Raw genomic sequence first — 25,762 nt, 5'->3', positions numbered from 1 at the left:
CTCTACTACTACTACTCTCTCTCTCTCTCTCTCTCTCTCTCTCTCTCTCTCTCTCTCTCTCTCTCTCTCGTCCCCGAAATCAATCTCGCTTCCGTCCGAACCTCTTCTCAACCTCCGGCTCCGGTGTCCTTCACGGCGGCTTGGGCCCTCTATATCTGGCTAGCCCATAACGGGATGGCAGGGGACTTCAGTTGTGCAGGGTTTGAGGTTCGAGTAGTGGGTGACCGGGTGACCATCCAAATGAGGTTGTTTGTGTGGGTTATGTGATAAGCTTGGGGGTCTTAGCTTTGGACGGAATGCAACAAAAGACCTCTTATTTCTCTGTATATGACTTGTGCTCTAGTTTAGCGCAGAAGAAGTTGTTCAGCTAGATGCCTTGAACTCTTGAAGTACAATGACCAGCCACGTCCAGATTATGGCTTGATGAGGTCATGTACATGGCATTAAGCTTCTAATTTTTGTTTTTGTGGGATATGGATCTTTAAGATACTAATATTTTTGCTTCATGTTTCGCATTAGTGGGGATGATACTGAACTCCACACAGTTAAGATACAATCACTAACTAACCATTGTAAACCTTTTTGAATTCCAAAAGCATAACTATGTCTTCTATGAATTAGTAGATTAGGGTAGCCAAATCTGGATTTTTATCATGTGAACACTTTATGATTCAGAGTTCAATATCTAATGCTCACAGATCAAAATTGGTTTTTATCAAGTTTTAAGGAACTTTCCGACTAAAGCATGCTTCAGCTGCAAACTTGGTGCCACTAACTTCAAAAAATTTCAAATAACAGTCATGTCTTGGTACAATGATTTAAAGGAAAGAGGCAGTCATGTCTGCAGAAACATAACAGATGCTCACATGACTCGGCCTTCCAATGATTTAGCAAGTCTGTAACTAGACTAATCAAGCATAAATGAGAAGTGACAAAGATCAAAGAAACTCGTACTGCATATCAGAATTATGAGTCTTTCTGGACATCCTGGACAGCCCAACACCAAATCAATTAGATACTGAAATTCTTCTCAAGAACACACCAAATCAATGATGTACAGAGTACAGACAATTCCACCTTCATTCCTCTCAAGCCGGCACGCAATTGCACCAACACACATGTCACTAAAACATGCTGCCGAAAACAGAAGTACAACAAAAATCTCAATCACTAGAATAATTGTCAACGTGCTCGTGCCTTCAAAAAGCAATTCAAAACGAGTTTTCTGGAGACGAAACACAGTCCCACTTTACTGTTGATGTAACACAATTCAAGCTACAGGTAATCAGAAGAGTCAAAGAGAGATTTCGATCCCAGAGCAAATGGGTCTTCTATGTGGAGGACGCCGGAGCCGGAGGTTGGGAAGAGGTCCGGACAGAGGCGAGATTGATTTCCGGGATGGAAGAGAGAGAGAGAGAGAATGGGACGAGAACTTGATCGAGACATAAATAAGAGAATAGATGAGAGATAGCCTTGAGTTAAGAGTATGAGAGATCTTGACCGTCTATGGAAAATGAATGGTCCAGATCTTCTTATTAGGAAGTATTAGCAGAGGTTTATTAGGAGAGGATCTGGATCCACCCCAAAGTGCCCCAACCTTAACCTCTTTCTGGGTGCTTGTCGAACATGACGGCTGAGGTGAAGTCGGAATCAGAGATCAGATAGTTGAGGAAAACGACGATCGGGCCGACACGCGGCAGAGGAAATTGATCGATTTCGATTTTGATCAAGACCTGCCGGATAACCCGTGCGAAATTGGCTTTGCAACATATGGGTAGGACTGTAAGAGGATGGGCTATGCAATATCGGTTTGGAGGAGTGATATGAATGTGAAAGAAAAGCTGGTGTGGTGCTTGGATTGGTAGAATTTGGGGTTGAATCAGACCCTCTATCGGAAGAAGATTGAGGTTGTGGAGCTTATGTGATACTATTCGTAGTCCTCTATGTATAGTAAACCCATGTCGTATACTCTATTCAACGAGGGAGAGGAGAGAGTGGTGAAGTGTGAAGATCAGAATCAAAAATGGGTGTCTAAGTGTCAACTCAAACAGAGTTGAGGACCTTCAATTCCTTGCCACCATGATCATCATCAAACCACCATTGTGAGAACACCATCATATATTGATTCAGAGACAATCCACATGGTCTGTCTGCCACAAATATAGAGCACCTCGCAGAAATTCAAGCATAGGCTTGGTGAGATCTTTTTCCCTGAAAAGTGGAAACCCACTTCACAGGTTCAAGAACCAAACTCTACGTTGTCTGGGACTCTGGGTATTAGCTAGATTTATGGCAAAATCTTTGTTATGTCCTTCGGCCTTGCAGTAAAATAAATTACTTACCGTGACGAAAGATAATTACAGCATTGCTCTTTCGTAACAGAATCGGTTTGGCATATACCTACTTTTGACGTTTTCCAGCTTTTGCTCTATAAATAATCAGATAACTGTTTAGTTATTGTCTAAAAGTCTTTTCATCCAATCAGCTCTTTTGAATGCACTCATGGTCTGTGGGCTTCAGCTCATTCTGTAAATGTTTTGTTATAATTTGATGTGAGATTAACTTATTGTTATGGTGTGTACTTCTTTTCTTGTAAGGTTTTGGTTCATGTGAAGCCACTGAACATCTGAAGCAACACTGCTTGAAGCATGTTTGCCTTCATGTATATGCTCCTCAACTAGAAGAAACAATTGATGTGACGTCCGATTTATGTGCTTATAAGGTAATCACAGAATTTCTTCATTTATTTGTGATCTGTGACTCAGAATCACAATTTTCTTCATTTCTCATGATGTTGTGATGCAGGTACAACTGTCCGAGAAGCCCATGAGTGACATAATCTTTAAGAAGGTAAGCATTCAAGTGTCAACTTATGTTGTCTGTATCTTATCCTTCCTAGTGATTTTGATGTATTGTGTTTTCTATGGTTTATCCTTCCTAACCATTTTGATGTAAATATACAGCTTGGAGAGAATGAAATAGCTTGGTTCGATTCTGAGGTAAGGAAGACAGAAGATGAAAAGCTGTCTTTACAACCCTGCTCAACTCCAGCTCATGAGTGACATAATCTTTAAGAAGGTAAGCATTGAAGTGTCAACTTATGTTGTCTGTACCTTATCCTTCCTAATGATTTTGATGTATTTTGTTTTCTATGTCTTATCCTTCCTAATCATTTTGATGTAAATGTACAGTTGGAGAGAATGAAATAGCTTGGTTCAATTCTGAGGTAAGGAAGACAGAAGCTGAAATGCTGTTTTTACAACTGCAGCTCAACCACATAAACCGATCCCAGTTGGTGACTTTAAAATGGCGATTTCAAGCAATTTCTTGCTTATAACGGTGTCCGGGTACCATTTTTAGGCATTTCCTCACTCAGTAACATGACAAATGATTTCAACTTCATGTTTTTGAGCCCAGATATAAGTTAAAGTTCTTGGAAAATAGTATTCTGCAAACTATCGTCGTTCAATGACCTTGATTGACAGGTGTCCTTTGCTGGTGGGGCTTTGCGATGTGGTGAACATGTGACAATACGCAAGGTTGGGGATGCAAGCCATAAGGTAATGCAACACTTGCATATATATACTAGACTTTTGCAAACTACAAGAGCCATTTAGGATGTAAAGCTTGACTTGCAGAAGCATACGTTTGTGTTGTAGGGTGGTGGTGCTGATTCACAGCAAATTGTGATTGAAGGTCCAGCATGAGAGGATTTTTACAAGATACGGGAATATCTTTACTCGCACTTTTATTTACTTTAAGAAGGAATATAGGGAGTAGGAGCCCTTTTGTAGACTGGGTCTGGGTGTGGTAGATGATCACTAACTAGCATCTATTAGTTAAGGTTTGACATATAAACTTTATCGAACTCATTTTATCGAAAAACTTTATCGAACTCTTTGAGGCCTATTTGTATTCGAGCCTCAAGGTGAACTTGCTCTTGCTGGGGAGACCCCATTTGTAACACCTCTGATGGACAGAGTTTGAAATTGAATTAGATGTAATTTCCTGTGTTTGGGAGCAAAGTAGAGAACAATTCCATTGACTGCATGATGTGTTATCTGATATTAGTTTCAGCACTTTTTGTTTCAAATTCATCAATCATGATATTAGTTTCCAGATATTACCTTTTCTTAATGTGTTTCCAAGGCATTCGTAGTTTTCTTCCTTGATGACTTCTTGTTCTTTCATCTTTTTACCATTTCTTACTGTGTTTCCAAGGTATATTCGTGTTTTTAGCAACTTCTTGTTGTTTCATTCTTTCATCGTGTATGTTTATCGGTGTTATTTTTTACATTTTAACTATAATAATGTCCCGGATGAGCCAGCTTCCAAACCCCTTATCAAAAAAAAAAAAAAAAAAACTATAATAATGTCCCTTCTTTTCCCAACAATCCAATTATGTTGTACAAGTTCCAAGTTCCACACACAGAGCCAAGTTTCACTCTGCAAAGTTCACCTGGGCAAAGCATTTAACCCAAAGATAATCAGTGTTCCTATATTGGGCCGACTTTGAGTCTGTTCCTACGTTATAACGGCTCATGAGTTGTTTCGATTACTAGTTTGCCTGCATACTTGCATAGTTGCATGGGATGATGTGAATGTTTTATTCCTTGTGTAAAAAGAACCCAAAAAAAAAAATCAAGCAGATTAATTGACACCATTAATTAATTTCTATAACGAAATGTACTAGTTTCATATGCTGATAAACTTTGATAGATACATCCCTACCAATCTCTTTGATCTGTTCGGGTTGTCTGCAGTTTTGTGATCTGAATTCTCATCACAAAATCCTACAATAACCAAGAATTCACGGTTCTTCATTAGCTTATGTCGAAAATTAAGCCTTCAATATAATAGTGTAGCTCCAAAGAATGTAAGTGACGAAGTGATGATTGTGTCACTTAAATCGATATGTGACAAAAAAGAATCTTAAAATTCTTCAACACCGGAGGCATCACGAGGCATTTCATATGCATCTTTTGGTCTTGATCTCTTCAAGCCAGCAGTGAACCAAACTTTATCAGACTTGTAGCCTTCTACAGCTAAACTAGTGACTTTGACATAAACCAGAACAACCTTTGTCTTCATTCCTTCTATTGCATCCAGCTTTCCCCTTGTCAATGATGCCTTGACCCTAGCCCCGTACCTTACAACAGACGAGTCCTTGAAGCTCACCTCGCAGGCAGAGTTCATGTACACAATGAGCTTCCCCTTTGATTCGTCGAACTCATAGCATTTTATGTTCCGGGGAAATAGGCCCGGAGGAAGGTTGTACAATCGGAGCAGCTCTGGCAACGTTCTTTGTGGCTTGCCTGCGCAAAATAAGTGCACATTTTATGGTCAGCTTCATGTGTTTTGAAATTGCATCCTTGTTTTACTTGGGCTGAAAGTTACACTAAGCATAGAAATATAGTTTGATCACTTTGATGTGATTAAATTAAATGGCTCAATGAAACAGTACCCAATTAAGTAACTCTCAGATCGGGTTAGTGGTCTAAATCAGTTTCTGACTAGTGTGTTGAGAAGTCTTAAAAGGCTTTTTTCTAAAACACCACACCAACTCATAATGAAGGACTGAAGGTTAGCCCATAATTAGTGAGAGAGTTATTGGTTAACAGCATTGACAAGTTTCACTCAACCAACTAGCAATGGGTGAGTGGTATTTCTCATCCTTGGATGAGTTTGAAGTACTCCTTCATACACAAGATATGTTAGAGAAAAAAGTGCAAGCTCAACTACTATTAAACATTGGTGGTTATTTTTGCTAGGCACAATTTTGCTATGAAATCAAATTAGGTTTCTACAAAGTTCTTTAAGAAAAGAAGCGTGAATTTCAGCTTTTTTAGGTGGAAGTGCATAGATATGGCAGATTAATGCAGTCTGCTAGTATCCTTTGTCAAAAGGTGCCATCTCTTGAAAATTGTTCCAGATTCATTCTCTCCAATATTGATCTCTAGTAATCTGATACTATGATAAGTTAATATTCTTAAGAAGTACTTATAATCTCATTAAGATGGTTGGGCAGATAGTTAGTCAGAACAGAGAAGAACCTCTTCTGTCATCTTAGTTTTTATATCCATGCATTATGCAGGACTTGCTTAGAGTCTTGCTAAATTGCCTCTATGGTGTATTGTTCAAATTCTAATAAAATTAAAGTGCCTATTCCTTTTCAAGTGTTAAAAGTCCCCCAATTAAAGAAAGATAAATTAAAGAACATCTGAAATTTCAAAAGGACAAACGTTGAGGAATCGATGAATCTTGATATGACAAACAGTTTCTTTGTAGTTAAGGTTCACTAGAATGAGCTCAGAAAGTTCAAAACAGCAGCATACCTTTAAACTTGTTGAACACCCATTTCGCCTTTCCCTCCACAGCGTTTGAGATTGACTGAAATTACCAACAGAAAATAACAAGATAGAGTTAAGAGTTGCATAAGGAATCATTATGCAATAGTGTATATTCATATATATTCATCACATGAAATTGGATAGTACGAGACAACACGTACATACAAATGTGTGAATCAACCTAAATGCTAAAGCCTTAAGCTTTTCCCAAATTACTAAAATATCGATCAAACACCAAAGAAAGCCCTTTAAGATGCATGATAGAAAATCAGCTATGAAGATTGGAAACAGGGGAACTGAAGGGTAGAACACCAGAAGCATCATTGTTAGAGCCCTACAATCTTCAACTCTAATCTCATTGAACCAAAACCAACTCTTTGTAGAGATCAATTTATATCATTCAAATAGGTAAAGGCGTAAAGCCCTATTTAGGTATATACCCATGATAAAGAGACGAAGAAATTAGAAAGTGTGAAACTCGATCGATCTTCATGTGAATACTTACAGATAAATCATCTGTGATGTTGTTGATCTCTTCCTTTGCTTTCTTAGCAATCCAAGAGCTCCCAATAACTTTTGTCAGAGTGTTCTCCATTCTTTAATCAGGCTATCTCTTCACTCTGAGTCTGATGAACAAGGAAGAAGATGGAAGTAGTAGTAGTTTCCTCACACTCTCACCCAAGTAATGCTTGGGCAAATCTCTCTTTCTTTGAGAAAAAAACTCATGCATAGATGAGTCATAATAATATGGCAACTGAGCAGCGCCCCATAAATAATTGAATTTTCAATAAACTTCTTGAGGAAGACCGATGACGTTTGAACGACACCATTTGATTGCTTTATCAACACAGCATTATACGCAATTTTGAAATTAATGGTATTGTTTCGTTCTCACAAATTAATGGTATTGTCAAAATCCCAAAACAAACGGGAATCTCATTCCTGTTATGCACCCATTAGGCCTCTATCAACGTCTACGATTCAATTATGGGTTTGGGCTGGAATTACTGTACTTTACTTGTAAAGGCCCAAGGAAAGTTGGCCCAAATATATACAATCATATACATATGAATACGTCACCTGCTCAACTATATTCCATTGTCATGGAAGAATATACGTTGCAGAAAATCAAGAACAGCATATTGATGAAAGCAAATAACTGCAAATAAATAGTGCCAAAAGTTGTAGGTTTGTGCTTTTGCCGTCTTGGTGATCACAAGGCAGAGGCGGATCAAACACAGATAGGCTCCGGCCAACTTCGTAAACACCAAATCCGAAATCCAAGACACATAAAACAATGCCTCACTCTATGAATGGCCTGCAAATCTCTTGCTTTCTTCACTTCTCATTTCCACTTCCTACTTTGGTTCACTCAGTTTCAGGTACCCTTGATCTTTCATGAATGGATTTTGAGGTAGCAGTGATTGGTCTTTTACTAACTGAACAGTTGAATATTGTACCCATTTTCTTGTAGGGTTTCTAGGTGGGAAACATGGGTGAGATTGATACCAAACCAATTGAATCAGTCCAGGCTGCTTTGTCCTTGTTTGAAGATAAAGCTGATCACCGGAGACCCCATCCTACCGGCACCGATGTAAGATCTGAACTTTACTTCTGTACTACTAACTAGTAAATCCTAAAAAGTAATGTCTAGTTAAATATTGTATATATTGGTATTTTCTTGGTTCTGAAGTTTGAACTGTGATAGTTAATTACTGTGGTTTCCTTTGTAAAAGATGTGAACATGATCATTCCGATCTGGGCATGTATTTGATTAAGCATCAATGTGCAGGTACTTCTGCCTAAAGGTATAGAGGTGAAGATGCTAATATGGCTGCATTGATTCTTATAAAATCAAAACTGAATTTTATTCTTCTCTGAATTTGAATTTTTATTTCTTCATTTGGTATTTGCTAGGGTTACAAATTTGAATTTCGGTCTGCTATGCCTATATGTTAGTATTTAAGATGATGTTTGATTTTGTACTCTTTTCTTTGTTTTTTGTTTTTGGTAGAAGGAGAGTGAGAAAGAGAGAGAAATTGAAGGTATACTAAAGGATTTGGCCAATTACAAGGTCCAATTGGAAGCAAAGGATGCTGCCTACATGCAAGCTCTCCTTAAGCTGCAACACCATCAGTACACAGCAGATGAGCTTTCCACTCTGCTTCAAAGCATTGAGACTGAGAGAGATGCATACATACGAGAATGTAAAGAGGCTAGCACTCGTGTGGAGGAACTCGAGTCCAAGGTGAAGGAGATGGCTGATCAGCTTTCGGAAACTGCCAAGCTACCCGAGAAGCTTATGCACGTTTTTAGCGAGTTGAAGGCCACACAAGACGAGCTGTTTAGCTTGGAAACTGACCTCGCGCGTGCAAGAGACTCGGAGCTCAAGGCCTTAACGCAAGCGGAATTGATGGAGACTGCTTTCACCATGGAAAAAGAGAGGACGGAAGAGCTAGTGAGACATGTCGCAGATCTCAAAGATGCAATATTCATGTCAAAAGATGCTGCCATTGAGGCGGAGAATGAGAAGTCGGCAATGTTGTCAGAGAAAGATGCTGAGATTGAGTTAGCTACACAAGCTGCTCTTAAAGCACAGGAGCAGGTAGAAGACATGAGAACACAAACACTAGCTGTTCAGGAGTTGGAGAATCAGCTCCTTTCCAAGTCTGAGTGCATTGAAATGCTTAAATATGAGATCAATGAACTAAATGATAAACTCGTTTTGTCCGAGAAGTCTGCTTCTGATGCTATCGATAATATGAAAGTGGTACAGGAAGAGTTGGAAGGGAAAGAACGAAAGAACCTGGATCAGGAAGTTTTGATTGAGTCACTTGAAATGGAATTGAACAAGTTAAAACAAGAGTTGATAAATGCTAATGAAGTGGCTAATGGCTTGAAGGTTGATGTTGAACTTTTAACCGGCGAGTTACTGCATGCAAGAAGTGAGATTGGCGAGATCAAACAAAGGGAAAGCAATGCACTAGTGGAAATAGCACTGCTGGAATCTGAGCTGCATAGAGGAAGGTCAAAAATTGCAGCAGCTGAAGCAGCCGAAGCAAGAAAGGAGAACATGAAGTCAGGGATGTATCTTGCAATTCAGGAACTAGCAATAGAAGCCGAAAATGCCAAGAAGGAGAACAGAATGTTAAAACAAGAAGTTGATGGGGTAGAGGAAGAAGCTGATGACGAACAATTTCAGGATGCTGAAGCTTCCGAAATTGAAGAACTCAAGGCTGAAGTAGATCAAGAAGAGAGGAACCAAAAGGATGATGCACAACTCATAACAATTTCTTTGAAGGAATATGAGTGCTTGATTGAGAAGGCCGAGAAGGCTGATCAAATTCCTTTGTCATTGGAGAATGAACTCAGTTTTACAAGACAGTCAAGCTTAAGTGCCACAGAAGATAAGTCTGAGTTGGAAAGGTTGAAGAAGGAGTTGGAGGCTGCTTCGGAAAAAGTATCGCATTTCAGGAGCCGAGCAGAACAGGCAGTTACGAGGGCTGATCTTGCTGAGACAGCTAAAGCAGGACTTGAGGATCAGATAAGGCGATGGAGAGAGCACAGGCAAAAGAGAAAGGCTGCTCTTAATGCACTAAGGGAGGTAGCTGCTCCAAAAGAATATGGATATCATGCTCCTCAAGAATTTAGCCTTCCTGAATACGATGAAATAGAAAAGGAAAACCCCCCACTAGGTCAGGTACTTGACTTGAAATTCTAGTTTGGTCTGTGCAAGTTTAGGCCAGCTAGTGTTCATGTGAATGGCATATATTGCTTCTTGAATTTAATTGTTAATCTGAATGGTTATTGCGCTGTATCGATCATGAGTGACCTTATTTGGATCAATTATAAAAATTCCGTAAATTTGTACTGCGTTTTTCTAAGGGAGGCCCTTGTACATCGTTATATGCTTGTTAATTCTAAGTGATCATCTTCCTGTGAAGAATATATCATTGACACGAACGCTCTTTGCTATCATGAAGGTTTTGAACAATGTTCACTAAATAGTAAATAATTTGTGATAAAAACATGACCGCCAACATGACATCAAAGATATTGATCTCCAAGCCCATCCGCAGCCTACCAGGGTACTAGAAAAGTTGAGGGAATTAATTATGCAAAAATACAAAATCTTTTTGGTCAAAAAAAATAAAAAATAAAGAATCTCTTTCCAACTGTAACAAGGATTTAGCAATTCCTATATAAAAGATTAAAAGCAGAACTATGAAACCAAACAATTGATCAAACCGATTAGGAGAGGCTGAGAGAGAGAGAGAGATTGAGCATCCATCAAAAGCTGTATTAGGGTTTTAGCATTTCCTTCTGTAAACCAAATACAACACCACCACGCCGACTATCAAACCGAGGTAAAGTGGTTTCCAATCCCACAGAAACTAAAAGTCTTCCCGTCTATATTCATCTCTACAAGTCATCTGAAACTGAACTAGGCAAAACCATAATATTCAGTTCGGTGAGGTCACTAGGGTTCTTGGAGACATGGGTGAACCACCACAGGTGCAGCAAAATATTGTTGCAAACATATCTGAGCTTCTTAGCCTTGGGAAGATGGACGTCACCGCAGGCAGTACTAGTGGCTATTTTGATGTGACCATAAGACGTGAAGCAGCTTCCATAGATCTAAATGTTGTCCCGGATGATGAGGCTTTTGATGATGATAGGTCTACAAGGCCAGGAGGTATTGATTTAAACATGGAGCCAAATAATAATGATTGCGAGATGGAATGGGGAGATTGTTTGGATAATGATAGGTTTACAAGGCCAAAAGAGGTATTGATTTAAACATGGAGCCAAATAATAATGATTGCGAGATGGAATGGGGAGATTGTTTGGATGCAATGTTAGCCGGGTTATCTTATGAGTTACATGACTTGTATCATGATAATTATCATGCCGATGCATTGGCCCAAGAGTTGATTGCGTTGACAGAAATAGATATCGATAATGACTATCTTATTGAGGATGTTCAACTGATGAACCATAGGGATATTGAGGCGCCTAATCAGGATGTCGATACTGATCAGCCGTTTCAATATCTCTATAGTTCATTAACTGAATATGATACTGAGTATGGCGATCATTTAGTGCTCGAATCGGATATGCTACTGATGGATTTTGAATTCTCCATAGACATGGACACAGATGATAATGGTAACGAGGAGATTGACAGGATTACATTAGAATCCATGGAAACATATATGGCCATGACCATCCCAACAAGTAAATCTGCAATTGAGGAGTTGGAGAAAGTGAGATTCGAGAGTGTGGAAGCTGCAAGACATGCCGGGTTATGTGTTATTTGTATGGAGGACTTTAAAGCAGGAGTTGAAGCTACTTGCTTGCCTTGCCAACACTTCTATCATGGAGATTGCGTTGTTCAGTGGCTGGAGATCAATCACCAATGCCCCTTATGCCGATTTCTAATGCCTCATGACTGATGTTTCAATCTAGCTATTAATGATCAACTATGTGATCTTGAATATAGTTGATTGATCGAATTTCTGAGGACATATTAATTAACACTTCTTAGGATTCAAAATTAACCAAGGGTTTCTGAACTTTGTGACATGCATATATATGCTTTCATTGTGAACTCTTTGTTTTGTCTTTCGGGGCTTAACTCCTGCCTGATGGCATATAGGTGTTTTGCGTGCCAGATGGAAGAAGGATTGCATTGATCTTCCAGTTTGTTAATGTTAACACACATGAGACCTTGTTAAATTGTGAAGTGTACTGTAGTGTTCTGACCTTAGTTGCTCGTTATGCAGGTCGTCTATGACTCTCCTGATGTGATGAAAAACGTCTAGGGAAGTCAAGTTCCCGTAGCTGATGATAAAATACCATGCAATGATGACATTGGTAGGAATCTCAATCTCCTCACTATCCTTAGAAGCAGCAAGCTTACACTAGTACTAAGATGTTAAACAATCTAACATGTACGTCGTTGAAAACTATTAGTTGATGAATAGGCTAGGGTTGATGAATATGTATGTGCAAATTAACTTTGCGCAAGTTTTTGTAAATAGAGCTAGCTATTAGTGCTTCAAGTTTTCCTTTTTCGGATGTTTTTGCTTGTTTATTTGCTTTCTCTGCTGTGCTAATGGTTTGCCTTCTGGCTTCTTTATGAATATATATTGACTTCGACCCAAAAAAAAACTTTGCGCAAGTAGGAAGGATCACAATTACACTATATCCGACGGATTGCAGAAATTTATGAAGCAGCAAGGCTATTTAGTTTTGTTCAATAATTGAAAAAGGATCATGAGCCTCCTATATAAAAACAGATTTTACATTAGGCATTTGAAAGAAACGCAGAGCTTGAATATAGTCGAAACAATCATAGTTAGCTAGTACTGTATGAACTGTGATCCTATTTTTTTTTCTTCAATAGGCTTAAAGGTCAAGGACCCGTCGATCTCAAATATGAAATAAAACATCATTGTTGTAAGATAGAAAATACAAAACTTTCTGCACACGGGTGATATAGGGAATGGGATTGTTGTACATTCTTGACCACAGAGATTATAGTAGATTAATTCATCATTGATTTGTATATTATTTTGACTGGAAAAATCACATAATAACCCCTCTGCTTCTTAAGAGTTAAGACTAAGAACCATGAAGGTTTCTGGGTATAACTAAAATAATAATCATGGATAGACTACATGCGAGTCCAATTTGAATGTTGCATGCGTTCGTGGTGGTCTTATCTTCTATCTTTTTCTTCATGGTTCACGGATCTTAAACAATCATGGTTGGGATGAAATTTTTGGGGTTTAATTTGCTGGTTTAATCTGTTTAGGCTACGTACTTCATTGGCCTACTAAATTTCTGGTTTAACTACTCGAATATTGTGGCTTTCAGTCTTTGACTAAACCTGGATATATATATATATATTATCTTGAATAATCTTCGTCATGATTCATTGGCTTTCAGCATATAATCATATATATGAATAAGACATATATACGTACCTGGGCTGTTCTAGATCAATTTTGCTGTTCTGAGTGTTTGGGAAACTTAACATGCGATCAAGTGGCAACATATCTACAGGCGAATCCCTTTCTAAGTTGTTGTCTCGTACTGTTGTAATGTTACTTTGTACGTTATATATCTATGTCACATCTGGATTGGTCTTACTTTCTTTGTATTCTTAATCTAAGAGGAACTAATAGCTACTAAAATCCATTTTGTAAAGAATTATATATTTACCTGCATAATTGAGCAACCAAATGAAAACAAAATCAAACTTTGACATCATCATATTTCCCAAAGATTCTTTATTAGGGCATTACTACTAAATAACCATCAAGTAGCAATCTACTTGTCAATTATTTTCCTTCCAAGTATGTGTAAGTGAATAGGCCGGCGATGCATCAAAAATTCCGATCAAGACTAATATTTTTTCAGTTCACATTTTGTCTGATAGCTAGCCTTTCAAGTAAATGGATCCACAGTATTAGATTTTTTCCGGTCAGTTTTTTTGGTCCGGTAAGTTAGTTACAAGTTTATGTGCATGCAATTATTAATTTATTTTGGAAGAATGCATGCTCTAGTGCTAGACAAGCTGAATTTGAACAAATGCTCCAATAGAAACTTTATAGTAGCTAGGAATCAATTAGCTAGCTAGTTTTGTTTCGTCACCTTCTGTGGTACATAGAGCGGGCAAGCTCTAGCTAACACTGATTGATCGACATACATCAGAACAACAACCCCAGCAACAAGATCAGAGCTCTCTCTCTCTCAACAACAACAACAATAAAGAAGAGAATAATCACAAAATAATTGACAAATAGAGTCGACGTCGTCATCTAATTTGACTTTGGATTTGAAAAATGCATGAATATAAACAGTGACAACCACGTACCCACATGAACATACAGTGATCGAGTCTTGTATGATGAAATCAAATCAGAAAATGGAGAGTTCCAGTTAACCTTTGCCGTGAAGCCAAGTCCAATATCAAGACGGTCGGCCGACCTTTGTATCATACACCTACGTACGACGAGTCCTATGACCCACACGACTCGTCGCATTGCCTTTGGAAAGTGAAACCCTAACCCTGCTAGTCTCTCATATCTTGATCAAACCCCCATGAGAAAAACCAAACAAACATGTTTCTTTGACCAGTTATTTTCTTTCTAACGATTTGATTAATTACATAAATACTATACGTATGCAGGCATTCCCGGGCAATGATGTAATAGAACAGCTTTTAAGTCATTTTCTTGATTGGTTTCCTGTCTGGTGTATTGAGGACTTTTGTGCTTAATTGTTTTGTATTTTAAGGATATGCAATATTCTTATCTTATATTAATCATATCATACAACGATCCGGACTCTTTAGTACGTATGTTTGGTTGCCTACAAACATTGTCCCTCGTAAACAAGAGATTTCTGCAGAAAAAAGAAAATGAACCAGAGAAAGTAGAAACAGCCCCCAGTTTGCAATTCACATTTTGACAAAACAATTGGGTAATTAAGTATACTCACTGTTCACGAAACTTGGAAAGATCTATGGTCGATAATCCACACAATCTTTTTTTTTTCAGAATATAAGTGTTAGTTTGCTCTATTACCTGATTCCTCTAGCTACTTTTCTAAATACTAGCATTTTACAGATTGCACAGGATCACGATCACCTGTAAAGAAACTTGAAAGGTTAATTTTAGTTTAGTTCTCCTCGATCATATTTATGTTTTATTTTATTTTGTTTATTTATTTTGTTATTTACAATAATAACCTTTATTTTATTTGTTTCGTCTCATTAAAAGTAATTATGACAGCGTACAATTTAATGAATTTCTTTACTGTTGGCCTTATTATAGTAGAGATTAGTTTCAATCAAACACTTTTTGTATTACGAATTAGAACTATTTGGTCAACACGTACCCTAATCGCAAATAGTATAACATGCACTAGATTAGGATAACAGTAAACTTAAGATCAGTTTATGTGTAAGATTGTATTTATAAAAATGCTTCTGATGTAATTGGAAAACAGCCATTTTTGACTAGAAGGTCCATGCCAAAAACACCTGTATACATAAAGATATGAGATAGAATTTTCCCAAATCTCGGCTTGATGTGTAGAAAAGCGTGGCATGATCACATACTGCGAGTAAGACCAGAAATTCTAGGCCAGATTAAGAAGCAGATCGATGTGCACCCCATCACTGATAGTGAGGGTCCATTTCTTAGAAGTTTGTTGGGAATTGAACGAAGTACCTAAATCAAAGTTTGATATGTGGTACGGATCCCTTTTGATCATTCATCGAAAAACAAAGACCAAGATTGCCTTGCTACCAAAATGAGAACTTACCAAAGAATTCAAGATTTGTTTTTTCACATTATTAGTCCTCCAACTTTTCAATTATATAGCTGCCGAATTAGATTTTGTTAATTATAGTATATAGCCAATAATGGAGTTTGAACTGATTCTTCTCGCTATGCGACCATGAGGAAAACGTTCAGGTATTGGTGGATTATGTGTCTCAGATTGCAATGACCCAAACGAACAGTTTAATCACTCCAAATTTTGCAAGTTCATTAACATACTAATCTATTTCACCATTGTCAGCATCTGATTGTAATTTGTAATTAGGTGAGCCACCATGACACAAATCATCCATATACTATGTCAATTCAAATGATAGGTAAGTTACATTGCACTCCAAGCTTTGTGTCTTACTAAAAGCTGGGATAAATATTTTTAGTCTGCGGAATATTATTAACCGCTCTCGAGTTCTATGTGGAAAACAGTCTAGCTCCGATAATATTCCAACGATGTCACTCTGTCTTGGGATTGAGTTCTATGCGAAACTCAAACACTTGGTATATATACATATTGTCATAGAGAAAATATACACGCTAAACCGGTCGACTTTCTCTAATCTTTTCTCCATTTTTTCTTTTTCTCTTTCAAAGAATATTTTCTCACCCTTCCACCTTGCAATTAGATAGATGCATGGTTTATGAACTAATAATGTGATTAGAAAGGAAACGAGTCCAACTCAAATTTTCAATTGCTTAGAAAGAAATTCCAATTATTCACTCTATTTAGGGAAAGATAGAGAATTACAACTTTTTATTGTACGTACGTTCTCAAACACTTTGCAACCTACACATCAAAACCATGAGTGCCCTTTTCACTCATGGAAGATGTTATTCCCTTTCCGCCTTTGCTTCATTCTCTGCTTGTAAACTTCCATAGATTGATATAAAGCAACACACAATATTAGTGCAATTTCCACCAAATTTCAATTCGAGCATATAATATGATTCTGTTTATATGCAAAAGAAGGAAGGAGAAGACCATATCAATTCTAGAATCCAAGTCCAAACAAACCAACGTGAAAGCATATCAATATATATAGTCGTCACAAAGACTCCCTTTTCTGTCTCCGAGTCAAATCGCCGAGCCGGTTTAACCGAACCGGTCAACTTCTGCGGCTCAACCCTTTAGTACTATCTTAACCAACCAGAGCTTTCAGACCAATAGTATAAATATTTTTCAACTGGAAATCAATAATCTAATGCATTTTTTACATATTTTTTTAAAGCGTAAATGAAATAGAAGAAGCAAAATTGAGAAGGACGTCGATCCAAGTCTGTATATGCAGGCGCTCTATGTGTCTTCAACGACATTCCACAAACATATTCAAACTTCCAAGTTTCAAACTTCCACATTTCATGAACCTGTAAATTCTAATCTTTACGCACCCTCAATCAAAATCATAATTCTTTCATTTTTGTTTAGCTTCTTGATCATAGTGGAGGTCAGAAAATCATGTACAGCAACTCGAAAACTCATTCATGGCGCTCAGTGTGGTGTTGTTCTTCCATATTCTCACTCATCATCATGATCACAGGTACTTGTTCATGTTGAAAAGTTGAAATATTTATCTGGGTTTTGTTGTTTTAGTGTTTTTAATTCAACCCAGTTGATCATTTCCCGAGAAAGATTGAGTGTTAATCAAAACACTTGTCAGACATTGTCAGATGTCTCATAGTTACGTTTTTCGAGGTTGAATTTTTTTTTAAATTTTATTTTAATTTTTGATATTATCTAATAAGAGTCTGCAACTCTGTTTTGATTGGTATTCACAGCTGAAGTTGTAGCTGGAGATTCTCTAAACACAGACATAGAAGTTCTGCTGAGCCTTAAAGCTTTTCTTCAAGAACATAACAAAGTAAACCAAGGCAGATACTCAGAATGGAACCAGAGCAGCATTAGCCCCTGTGATTGGCCTAGAGTTAAATGCAATGGTGACAGAAGAGTTACCGGAATATATCTCACTGACAGCAAAATCACAGGTCAGATGTTCGGAAACTTCTCGGCTTTGACACAGCTTTCGGAGCTGGACTTATCGGATAACACTCTCGGTGGAGCTATCCCGGAGGACTTGAGTCAATGCCAGAGCCTCAAGTACTTGAATTTGTCACATAACATTCTTGAAGGTGAGCTGAGATTGCAGGGGTTGAGTCAATTGGAGGTTCTTGATTTGACTGTGAATAGGCTTTATGGGGATATGAAGATGACCTTCCCTGGAATTTGCAAGAACTTGGTGGTGGCAAATGTGTCCTCCAATAACTTCACTGGTAGAATTGACCAGTACTTTGATGAGTGCTATAATTTGCAGTATTTGGATCTGAGCTCAAACAATTTCAGTGGTGATGTGTGGGTTGGATTCACAAGGCTTAGGGAGTTTTCTGCGTCTGAGAATGATCTGAGTGGGGCTATTTTGCCTTCTATTTTCAATGGCACTTGTAGCTTGGTGAGTTTAGACCTGTCAGTAAACAATTTTTCTGGTGACGTTCCAAAGGAGATATCAAATTGCCGGAATTTGGTTACATTGAATCTGTGGGGAAACAAATTTACAGGGCTGATTCCATCTGAGATTGGAAGTCTCTGGAGTCTGGAGACTTTGTTCTTGGGAAATAACAGTTTTTCTAGAGTGATCCCGGAAGCTCTTTTGAATTTGAGCAACTTGGTGTTCTTGGATTTGAGCAGGAACAATTTTGGTGGAGATATACAAGAGATTTTTGGGAGATTTACGCAGGTGAAGTTTCTTGTGCTGCACTCAAACTCATACATAGGTGGTATATATTCATCTGGAATTCTCAAGCTACCTAATATATCTCGGTTGGATCTCAGTCACAACCACTTTACAGGTTCTTTACCAGTTGAAATTGCTGAAATGTCAAGCTTGAAGTACTTGTTCCTCGCCTACAATGAATTCAATGGAACTATACCACCAGAGTATGGAAATTTGACACAGCTCCAAGCACTGGACCTTTCTTTCAACAGCCTAACTGGGTCAATTCCTGCCACCATAGGAAAGTTAAGGTCTCTTTTGTGGTTGATGCTTGCTGATAATTCTCTAACAGGTCCAATTCCTAGGGAGTTAGGGAATTGTACTAGCTTGTTGTGGCTGAACCTTTCCAACAACAAGCTCAATGGAACAATCCCATATGAGTTGATGAATATTGGGACAAATCCTGGTCCAACATTTGAATCAAACAATGAGAACGAGGATCAGATCGTAGCTGGATCCGGGGAGTGCTTAGCAATGAAGAGATGGATTCCAGCAGACTACCCTCCATTCAGTTTTGTGTACACAATCCTAACCAGGAAAAGTTGTCGAAGCATATGGGATCGACTACTTAAAGGAAATGGCCTTTTCCCAATATGTGTAGCTGGTTCTGCAGTAAGGACATTGCAAATCTCAGGTTATGTGCAACTGAGTGGGAACCAGCTTTCAGGTCAGGTCCCTCCAGAGATTGGTGAGATGCACAATTTTAGTATGATCAATTTGGCTTTCAATCAATTAACTGGAGAACTCCCTGCAGGGATTGGACAAATTCCACTTGTAGTGTTTAACCTTACCGATAACAGTTTCTCGGGCGAAATCCCAATGGAAATTGGTAACATCATGTGTATGCAGAATCTTGATTTGTCCTACAATAACTTTTCTGGTACATTTCCTGTAAGCTTAAACAGCTTGCATGAGCTAAGCAAGTTTAATGTCTCATACAATCCACTCATATCTGGTGTTATTCCTTCAAGTGGACAGTTGGCAACGTTTGAAAAGGAGTCCTACCTTGGTGACCCTCTACTTATCCTTCCGAAGTTTCTCACTGACTCCACAGATCACTCAAGAAACAAACCAACTGAAAACCTGAAAAAGCCTGCAAAGATTGCTACTTATTTGGTGTTTTTAGGGCTAGTACTGACATTCTTGATATGTGGAGTCTTTTCACTTATAATGTGCTTACATATGAAGGGGCCAGCAGATGAGCCACAAGGGTATCTGCTGTCACACGGTAAATACCGGCATGACTTTGCATCAAGCTCAAACTCTTCATCACCTTGGCTATCGGATACTGTCAAAGTCATTCGACTGGACAAAACAGCTTTCACACATGCTGACATTTTGAAGGCCACAGGAAACTTTTCAGAAGGGAGGATCATAGGGAGGGGAGGGTTTGGAACTGTGTACCAAGGAGTGTTGCCTGATGGTAGAGAAGTAGCAGTGAAGAAGCTTCAAAGAGAAGGACTTGAAGGCGAAAGGGAATTTCGAGCTGAGATGGAAGTTCTTACTGGAAATGGGTTTGGTTGGCCTCACCCAAATCTTGTGCAACTTCATGGCTGGTGTCATGATGGTTCAGAGAAAATATTAGTCTATGAGTACATGGAAGGTGGGAGCTTGGAGGATATTATATGTGACAAAGTAAGACTAAGATGGCGCAGGCGGATTGATATAGCAGTGGATGTGGCTAGAGCCTTGATGTTTCTACACCACGAGTGCTACCCTGCTATTGTACACCGTGATGTGAAGGCTAGCAATGTGCTGCTAGATAAGGATGGGAAGGCAAGAGTAACAGATTTTGGGCTGGCTAGAATTGTTGATGCAGGGGATAGTCATGTGAGCACAATGGTGGCTGGGACTGTTGGTTATGTTGCACCAGAATATGGGCAGACATGGCAAGCCACAACGAAAGGCGATGTGTACAGTTATGGAGTCCTAGCAATGGAACTGGCAACTGGGAGGAGAGCAGTGGATGGAGGAGAGGAGTGTCTAGTGGAATGGGCCAGAAGGGTGATGGGAAATGGCCGGCTAGGATTCAATCGTTCTGTGATGCCGGTTATGCTTATGGGGTCTGGACTAGTTGATGGGGCTGAAGAGATGTGTGAGTTACTAAGGGTTGGCATAAAGTGCACAGCTGAGGCACCACAGTCCAGACCAAACATGAAGGAAGTTTTAGCTATGCTTATAAAGATAGTCAATCTCCAAGGGGATTTTAGTTATGGTTCTCCTCCTTCATTTTGATAATTTTTAATATTAGGGAATGTCCATATATAATGCTAAAAATGTTTTATAGTTCACATTTGTGTGCATAGAATTTGTTTCTGTAGCTCTTCTTGCAAATAGATATCATTCATTATGTTACAGAGAATCAACTCAGTTTGGCCCATTAGCTCTTCTTGATTTTTCAGATTCTGAGTTCAATTTTCAAATGAGCTTGTACATTGCTGTTGATCACTCTTAGACCTAAGAACACTTGAGACCTCCCAAGTCCCAACCAAGCCACAGGTTCTGAAAATTAATTGCTCATTTTGTTGTGCAGTGCAGTACAAATTTGTTCCTTACAAAAGGCTCAGATTTTTTATTTATCTATTAGTCTTTTACTGACTTTCCAACCTCGATGAGATAACATTTGTAGAGAGATACAAGTGAATAGCTATTCAGTTGGAGATTTCCCAATTTGAAGATTCAAGAAATAGTACACCATAGTAGGAAAGACCTAGCTCTACTCCCACCGAAAACAAACAACAAACCTAAAACTCGTAACAGAACAAAGAAAACTAACATAAACCAAAGTTGGGAAGCCTCAACCAATCGCTATTACAAAGATTCATACAGGACTATGGAAAGCAAATTGTTAAGTTTAGCATCTGAAGTTTCAAAGAAAGAGCGATTTGAAGTACATATCAATCTTTTTTCTACTTACTGGAAGTACAGGGGAGCAATACAAAGAGTCTCATGTCCATATGCTATAAGTACACAGCAGAAGTGAACATTCTTGAATTCAATCATTTCAAAATCTAAAACTTGAGGCTGACATGAAATTTTTATTTACTTTTTTCAATTCAAGTCTACTTTGATTGAAAATAGAATTGAACTGTTCATTTGATTTCAAGTATGATGGAAAGATGAATCAGATTGATGGTGACTCGGAGCTCATACTTGTTATGTATTGAATCTACAGACAATGGTTCTGAAAATGCCGACACTCTTTCATATGAATATGAATCCAACAATAATCACCATGCAATTCAGATACGAATAATAACAGTTTCATGTAGTCATGTACTGTATATAAACATGTAGTTTTCACCTAACATCTGCTCAAGCCTAAGTTTAGTGTTCCAGCATTTTGCTCTTGGAAGCACCACTGTACTGTTGTGATATTGTGGCAACTATAGCTTTCTTTCACTTCTGTACTCGTTGAGATCAGGACAGGGTAAAAGTAAATTCAGCTCAAGCTTAAAGCATATGCAAGCAAAACACTATTTCCTTCAGTAGGTCTTAGCTGGCTTCAAAATCATACGATTAGGGACATGAATGCTTTGTTTTCATGTTTATCCACACTAGAATCGCAATTTCCGGGTTTACAGAAGCAAACATAAAGCCAATGATGTTCATATAGAGAAACAAAATCTTTTACGATTCTTGAAATCCGTGATTGCAAGCAAAATTCACCGTCAGTTCTATGGTGGGAGTATAGATCCAAAATTCTGGAGGAACAAAGCTGGATTCCAAAGGATTTGAGACTATATTCTGTGGACTGTGGAGGTATAGATGAGACTATAAATGAGCTAAAGCCTAAAATGCCTACTTGAAGTTTTGCACCTACTGATGACACATTCCTAGTAATTTTTTTTTTGTTTTTTAATGATTTCAAGTCATGAATGATAGGAATGGACATCTTTGTCATACCTGAAATCATTACTGTTTTAAGTTTTCCATCAAGTACCCCTCCACTATAGCATTTTAGTTTCAATTAAAAATTCCAAATATATTCTGTCTTTATATATTTGGTTGTGCTGCTTGTGCATGAGGCAAAGTGTAGGAAAGACTGAAAGAGAGCTAGCTAGGAGTAGAATTTAGAGAAAATGGGGAGCTCCTATGAGTTTTCAAGAAATGAAAACAAAGATGTTTCACTTCAGGAACTGAGAGACAGGCTTGCTGAGTTTTCTCGAGTTAGAGATTGGGAACAATACCACAGTCCTAGAAATCTTCTTCTAGCACTAGTAAGTAATTATCAAACTATATTAGATAACTCAATTCAAGCCTCTTGTTTTTGTTTATATATATATATATATACTTATATAAATTATATATTATCCTGCAGGTTGGAGAGGTTGGGGAGCTGTCTGAGATCTTCCAGTGGAAGGGTGAAGTTGCAAGAGGACTACCAAACTGGAGTTCTGATGACAAAGAACATTTAGGAGAGGAGCTCTCTGATGTGCTGCTCTATCTGATCCAGCTTGCCGATGTTTGCGGCATTGATCTTGGACAAGCAGCACTCAGTAAGATTGTCAAGAATGCTAGGAAGTATCCAGTTTCCAACCAAACACCAGCTGCAGCTTCAACCAACTAGCTAGCATTGAAGAACCACCTTTCTCTATATCTATTTATGTATTGGTTGATTACACTTCATTTTCCAAGTGTGTTTTGAGTCGAGTCTTATTTTGTTTACAAGATCTATGAAATTTGCTTCTTGTTTGAGAAATGAGAACAAGGTGGAGTATGTATCAGAGTTATCTGGTAAGTAGAGACTAGCTGTCAATCCTGTCATTGCTTTGAAGCTTAGAATGAAGAATGAAACAAGGTAGGGACTTGATGCACATGCCATATTATCAAATATCAATTGGTCATTTTCCATGTAGGGCTAACAGTCCGACCATCCATAGTGGTTATTAAGGTAGCTTAATGTGACCCATGGCTTTTCCTGGGAGTCTATTGGCCACAAGGCATGTCTAGTTGTCTACCACGTTTTCCACACTTCAAGAGAATTTGTCCATATATTGGCAGTGGTGGTTAGATGGTCATTGTTATTGGTTTGGTATCAAAGAGAAAACCTTCATCAATAATGAAATTACTACAATGAGTTTTGAACTTGATTTGGGTCCTTGGGCCATCAAGCATCCGCCCACAAGTTCATAATCTCAAATGCATGCAAAGCCCAATATATAATGTCTGCAGCAGCATTTGATTTTTGAATGAGAAGTATTGGGCCATTTCCAAACAGATCAACAACACTGGCTTCCTCTACCAAGCATGAGTTCATGACTATGTCACAAGCATCACAATCACATGATTTATGATTTATTGACCATCATTTCAACAACCTACTAGTTTGTCGTAATTATAATCACTATGACCTATAATCTAACATTCCATTCTATCAATATCACAATCCACATCACCCGGCTAATCATTCATCAAAAGGAATATTTTTCATTGATATATAAGTCTTATGTCACTAATAACTCAATCCTTGGTAAATATCGTTCCCACAATGTATTCTTGTGACATATTTCTTTTCTCGTGTGAGAACTTCATGTCGAAAAAGCATGTTTTGTTCTACGATATTCTCTATGTGTGTCTTGGCTTTATGCCAATAGGATATGTAGTTAGACTAGATCTATGTATTCATATCCTTACCATATTGGTATTGTGTAATTTCCTATATAAAGGGCTCCTATCAATGAATAAGATGATGACTCTCTTGCTATCTCTTTGTCTTTACACTTTATCCTTTATCACGTTATCATGCACTTTGTTCTAACCCTAGAGCCAATAGCCCACCATTTTTTTTCTAAACCCTAAAAATCAAAACCCTAAAATCGGGCAGCTTTGTTTTTCCCGATTTTCGACCAAAATTCCGACTGCCCTCCGCCGGAATTTTATATCCCCAGAAAACTCTCTCCGCCCCGGATCCAACGCCGCCGGTCTCACCCTGAGAACCGGCCGGAAAGTCTCCGAACCGGCCGCCCAAAGATTCCAGACCGCCGTCGCTACCGACCACCGGTTCACCACCTTCCCTTGCTCCGATCAACCTGAAATTTTGACAGCAGCTTCCCCATCCAGAGCTGCTATCAAATTTTCAGCCCCAAATTCGAAGTATAAGTAGGCGAAACGTTATTTCTCCTCTCGGCAGCCTCTAGAAAGGTATGTTTTTGAAACCTTAAACTTTTCCAAGTTCAATAACTCGGGGAGGATAAAATCCTTTCCTCCCTTCTCCATCTCCATTCTATGCTTGGGATTTTGTGCGTGCAGGTACCCAAATCCTGGAATTTTATTCGCGGGTCAAGAGTGTGTTTGATCACTCTTGTTTCTTTGTCCGGGTTGTGTTTGATCAGCTCCGACCTTTCACCGGATTGTGTTTGATCAATCCAAGGCCTTTTTCCGAATTGTGTTTGATCAATTCGCGGCTTTTCCGGATTATGTATGATCAATCCGAAGGACAAACCATTAAAAGCATCGTTTGTGACCTCTATCGAGTCTCATAACAGCTTGGTTTTGTATGCAAGAGCAATGTAACATTCTGCTCCTTTGAGTTTTGACGTACTAGATGCCTAAGGCGGATCTTCGCTTGGTATCTGTGGAACCTTTCATTGGAAAGGATTAAACCATATGTTTTGACCTCCAGGCTAACAAGCCTAGATGCCGAGATTTCACATCTCATGCGCTCAAAGTCTTTGACGCGCCACATCAACAAAAGCCTTCAATGGCAATCTGTGCAAAAAGTAATGACCATAAAGTACTGTGGAATGCACTCATGGAGCGTTTCTCGAAACGTTCATATAACTCTCCTTGTTGAGTTATTAGTCAAGTGGATTGCTTACCACCTTAATTGACTACATATTGTCGATGATCTTTTGTGGCATCATGATCCATAATCTTTAGCGGATTCGATCATCATCAAGTTCTCTAGGTCCTCCAAGTTGGTGTGGAATTACCAACGAGACTTGATTTTGATCATACAAACAAGAATTGTATATACGTTAATGTGATAAACTTATTTGGGATTATCCCCTAATGTGGGGACAACAATATGGGTCATGACAACGGTAGAAAACGTCGTGCCGATGTCTAGAAAAGAGGGGGAGGTGTTGCCGGCTCTAATAGCGACACTCCCAGTCTAGACACCATTTTGTCAAAACTACTCACGTCAGCTCATGACATTAATGCAACCGTTGTGGATCTTCGGATCACTGGTTCAAGATTGTCAAGCTCCTTTAAATTGTGAATGCATACAAAAAGGTATGGAAAATCAATATGTAGGACAAGAACGTCATCCTCATGATCGCGAATTTCAAAG

The 25,762-nt window shown here is 38.5% G+C and overlaps 4 protein-coding genes across 4 annotated transcripts; 3 read left to right on the top strand and 1 right to left on the bottom strand.

The window, feature by feature from the left end:
- Nucleotides 1-4,932: 4,932 nt before the first annotated feature.
- LOC101305080 (uncharacterized protein At5g01610-like) lies at nt 4,933-7,063 on the bottom strand. The gene is made up of 3 exons (XM_004301085.1): nt 6,856-7,063; nt 6,336-6,390; nt 4,933-5,315 (listed from the first exon to the last, which is right to left on the bottom strand). The coding sequence occupies exons 1-3, from the start codon at nt 6,943-6,945 to the stop codon at nt 4,933-4,935; spliced, it is 528 nt and encodes a 175-aa protein (XP_004301133.1). The 5' UTR covers nt 6,946-7,063.
- Nucleotides 7,064-7,842: 779 nt separating this feature from the next.
- Nucleotides 7,843-11,150, top strand: LOC101304777 (protein WEAK CHLOROPLAST MOVEMENT UNDER BLUE LIGHT 1-like). Its single transcript, XM_004301084.1, has 3 exons — nt 7,843-7,944; nt 8,371-10,050; nt 10,818-11,150. The coding sequence occupies exons 1-3, from the start codon at nt 7,843-7,845 to the stop codon at nt 11,148-11,150; spliced, it is 2,115 nt and encodes a 704-aa protein (XP_004301132.1).
- Nucleotides 11,151-11,152: 2 nt separating this feature from the next.
- LOC101304484 (probable LRR receptor-like serine/threonine-protein kinase At1g74360-like) lies at nt 11,153-20,843 on the top strand. Its single transcript, XM_004301083.1, has 2 exons — nt 11,153-11,669; nt 17,477-20,843. Exons 1-2 carry the CDS (start codon nt 11,153-11,155, stop codon nt 20,698-20,700), a joined length of 3,741 nt encoding a protein of 1,246 aa, XP_004301131.1. The 3' UTR covers nt 20,701-20,843.
- Nucleotides 20,844-22,491: 1,648 nt separating this feature from the next.
- LOC101295813 (dCTP pyrophosphatase 1-like) lies at nt 22,492-23,277 on the top strand. The gene is made up of 2 exons (XM_004299280.1): nt 22,492-22,685; nt 22,787-23,277. The coding sequence occupies exons 1-2, from the start codon at nt 22,548-22,550 to the stop codon at nt 23,033-23,035; spliced, it is 387 nt and encodes a 128-aa protein (XP_004299328.1). The 5' UTR covers nt 22,492-22,547; the 3' UTR covers nt 23,036-23,277.
- The last annotated feature ends 2,485 nt before the right edge of the window (nt 23,278-25,762 follow it).

Source organism: Fragaria vesca, linkage group LG5, assembly GCF_000184155.1.
Source record: "Fragaria vesca subsp. vesca linkage group LG5, FraVesHawaii_1.0, whole genome shotgun sequence".
Lineage (NCBI taxonomy): Eukaryota > Viridiplantae > Streptophyta > Magnoliopsida > Rosales > Rosaceae > Fragaria > Fragaria vesca.
This window is presented reverse-complemented; position numbering and strand designations above follow the sequence as displayed.

Bases quoted from the DNA above. Each gene is read 5' to 3' on its own strand.
- LOC101305080 (XM_004301085.1), bottom strand. From the start codon at position 6,945: ATGGAGAACACTCTGACAAAAGTTATTGGGAGCTCTTGGATTGCTAAG. The intron at 6,391-6,855 runs GTAAGTATTCAC...TGGTAATTTCAG, and splicing joins ACATCACAGATGATTTATCT to TCAATCTCAAACGCTGTGGA. The intron at 5,316-6,335 runs GTATGCTGCTGT...TATTTTGCGCAG, and splicing joins GGTGTTCAACAAGTTTAAAG to GCAAGCCACAAAGAACGTTG.
- LOC101304777 (XM_004301084.1), top strand. From the start codon at position 7,843: ATGGGTGAGATTGATACCAAACCAATTGAATCAGTCCAGGCTGCTTTG. The intron at 7,945-8,370 runs GTAAGATCTGAA...TGGTAGAAGGAG, and splicing joins CCCATCCTACCGGCACCGAT to AGTGAGAAAGAGAGAGAAAT. The intron at 10,051-10,817 runs GTACTTGACTTG...CATAATATTCAG, and splicing joins AAAACCCCCCACTAGGTCAG to TTCGGTGAGGTCACTAGGGT.
- LOC101304484 (XM_004301083.1), top strand. From the start codon at position 11,153: ATGGAGCCAAATAATAATGATTGCGAGATGGAATGGGGAGATTGTTTG. The intron at 11,670-17,476 runs GTATGGAGGACT...TGGTATTCACAG, and splicing joins TGCCGGGTTATGTGTTATTT to CTGAAGTTGTAGCTGGAGAT.
- LOC101295813 (XM_004299280.1), top strand. From the start codon at position 22,548: ATGGGGAGCTCCTATGAGTTTTCAAGAAATGAAAACAAAGATGTTTCA. The intron at 22,686-22,786 runs GTAAGTAATTAT...ATTATCCTGCAG, and splicing joins GAAATCTTCTTCTAGCACTA to GTTGGAGAGGTTGGGGAGCT.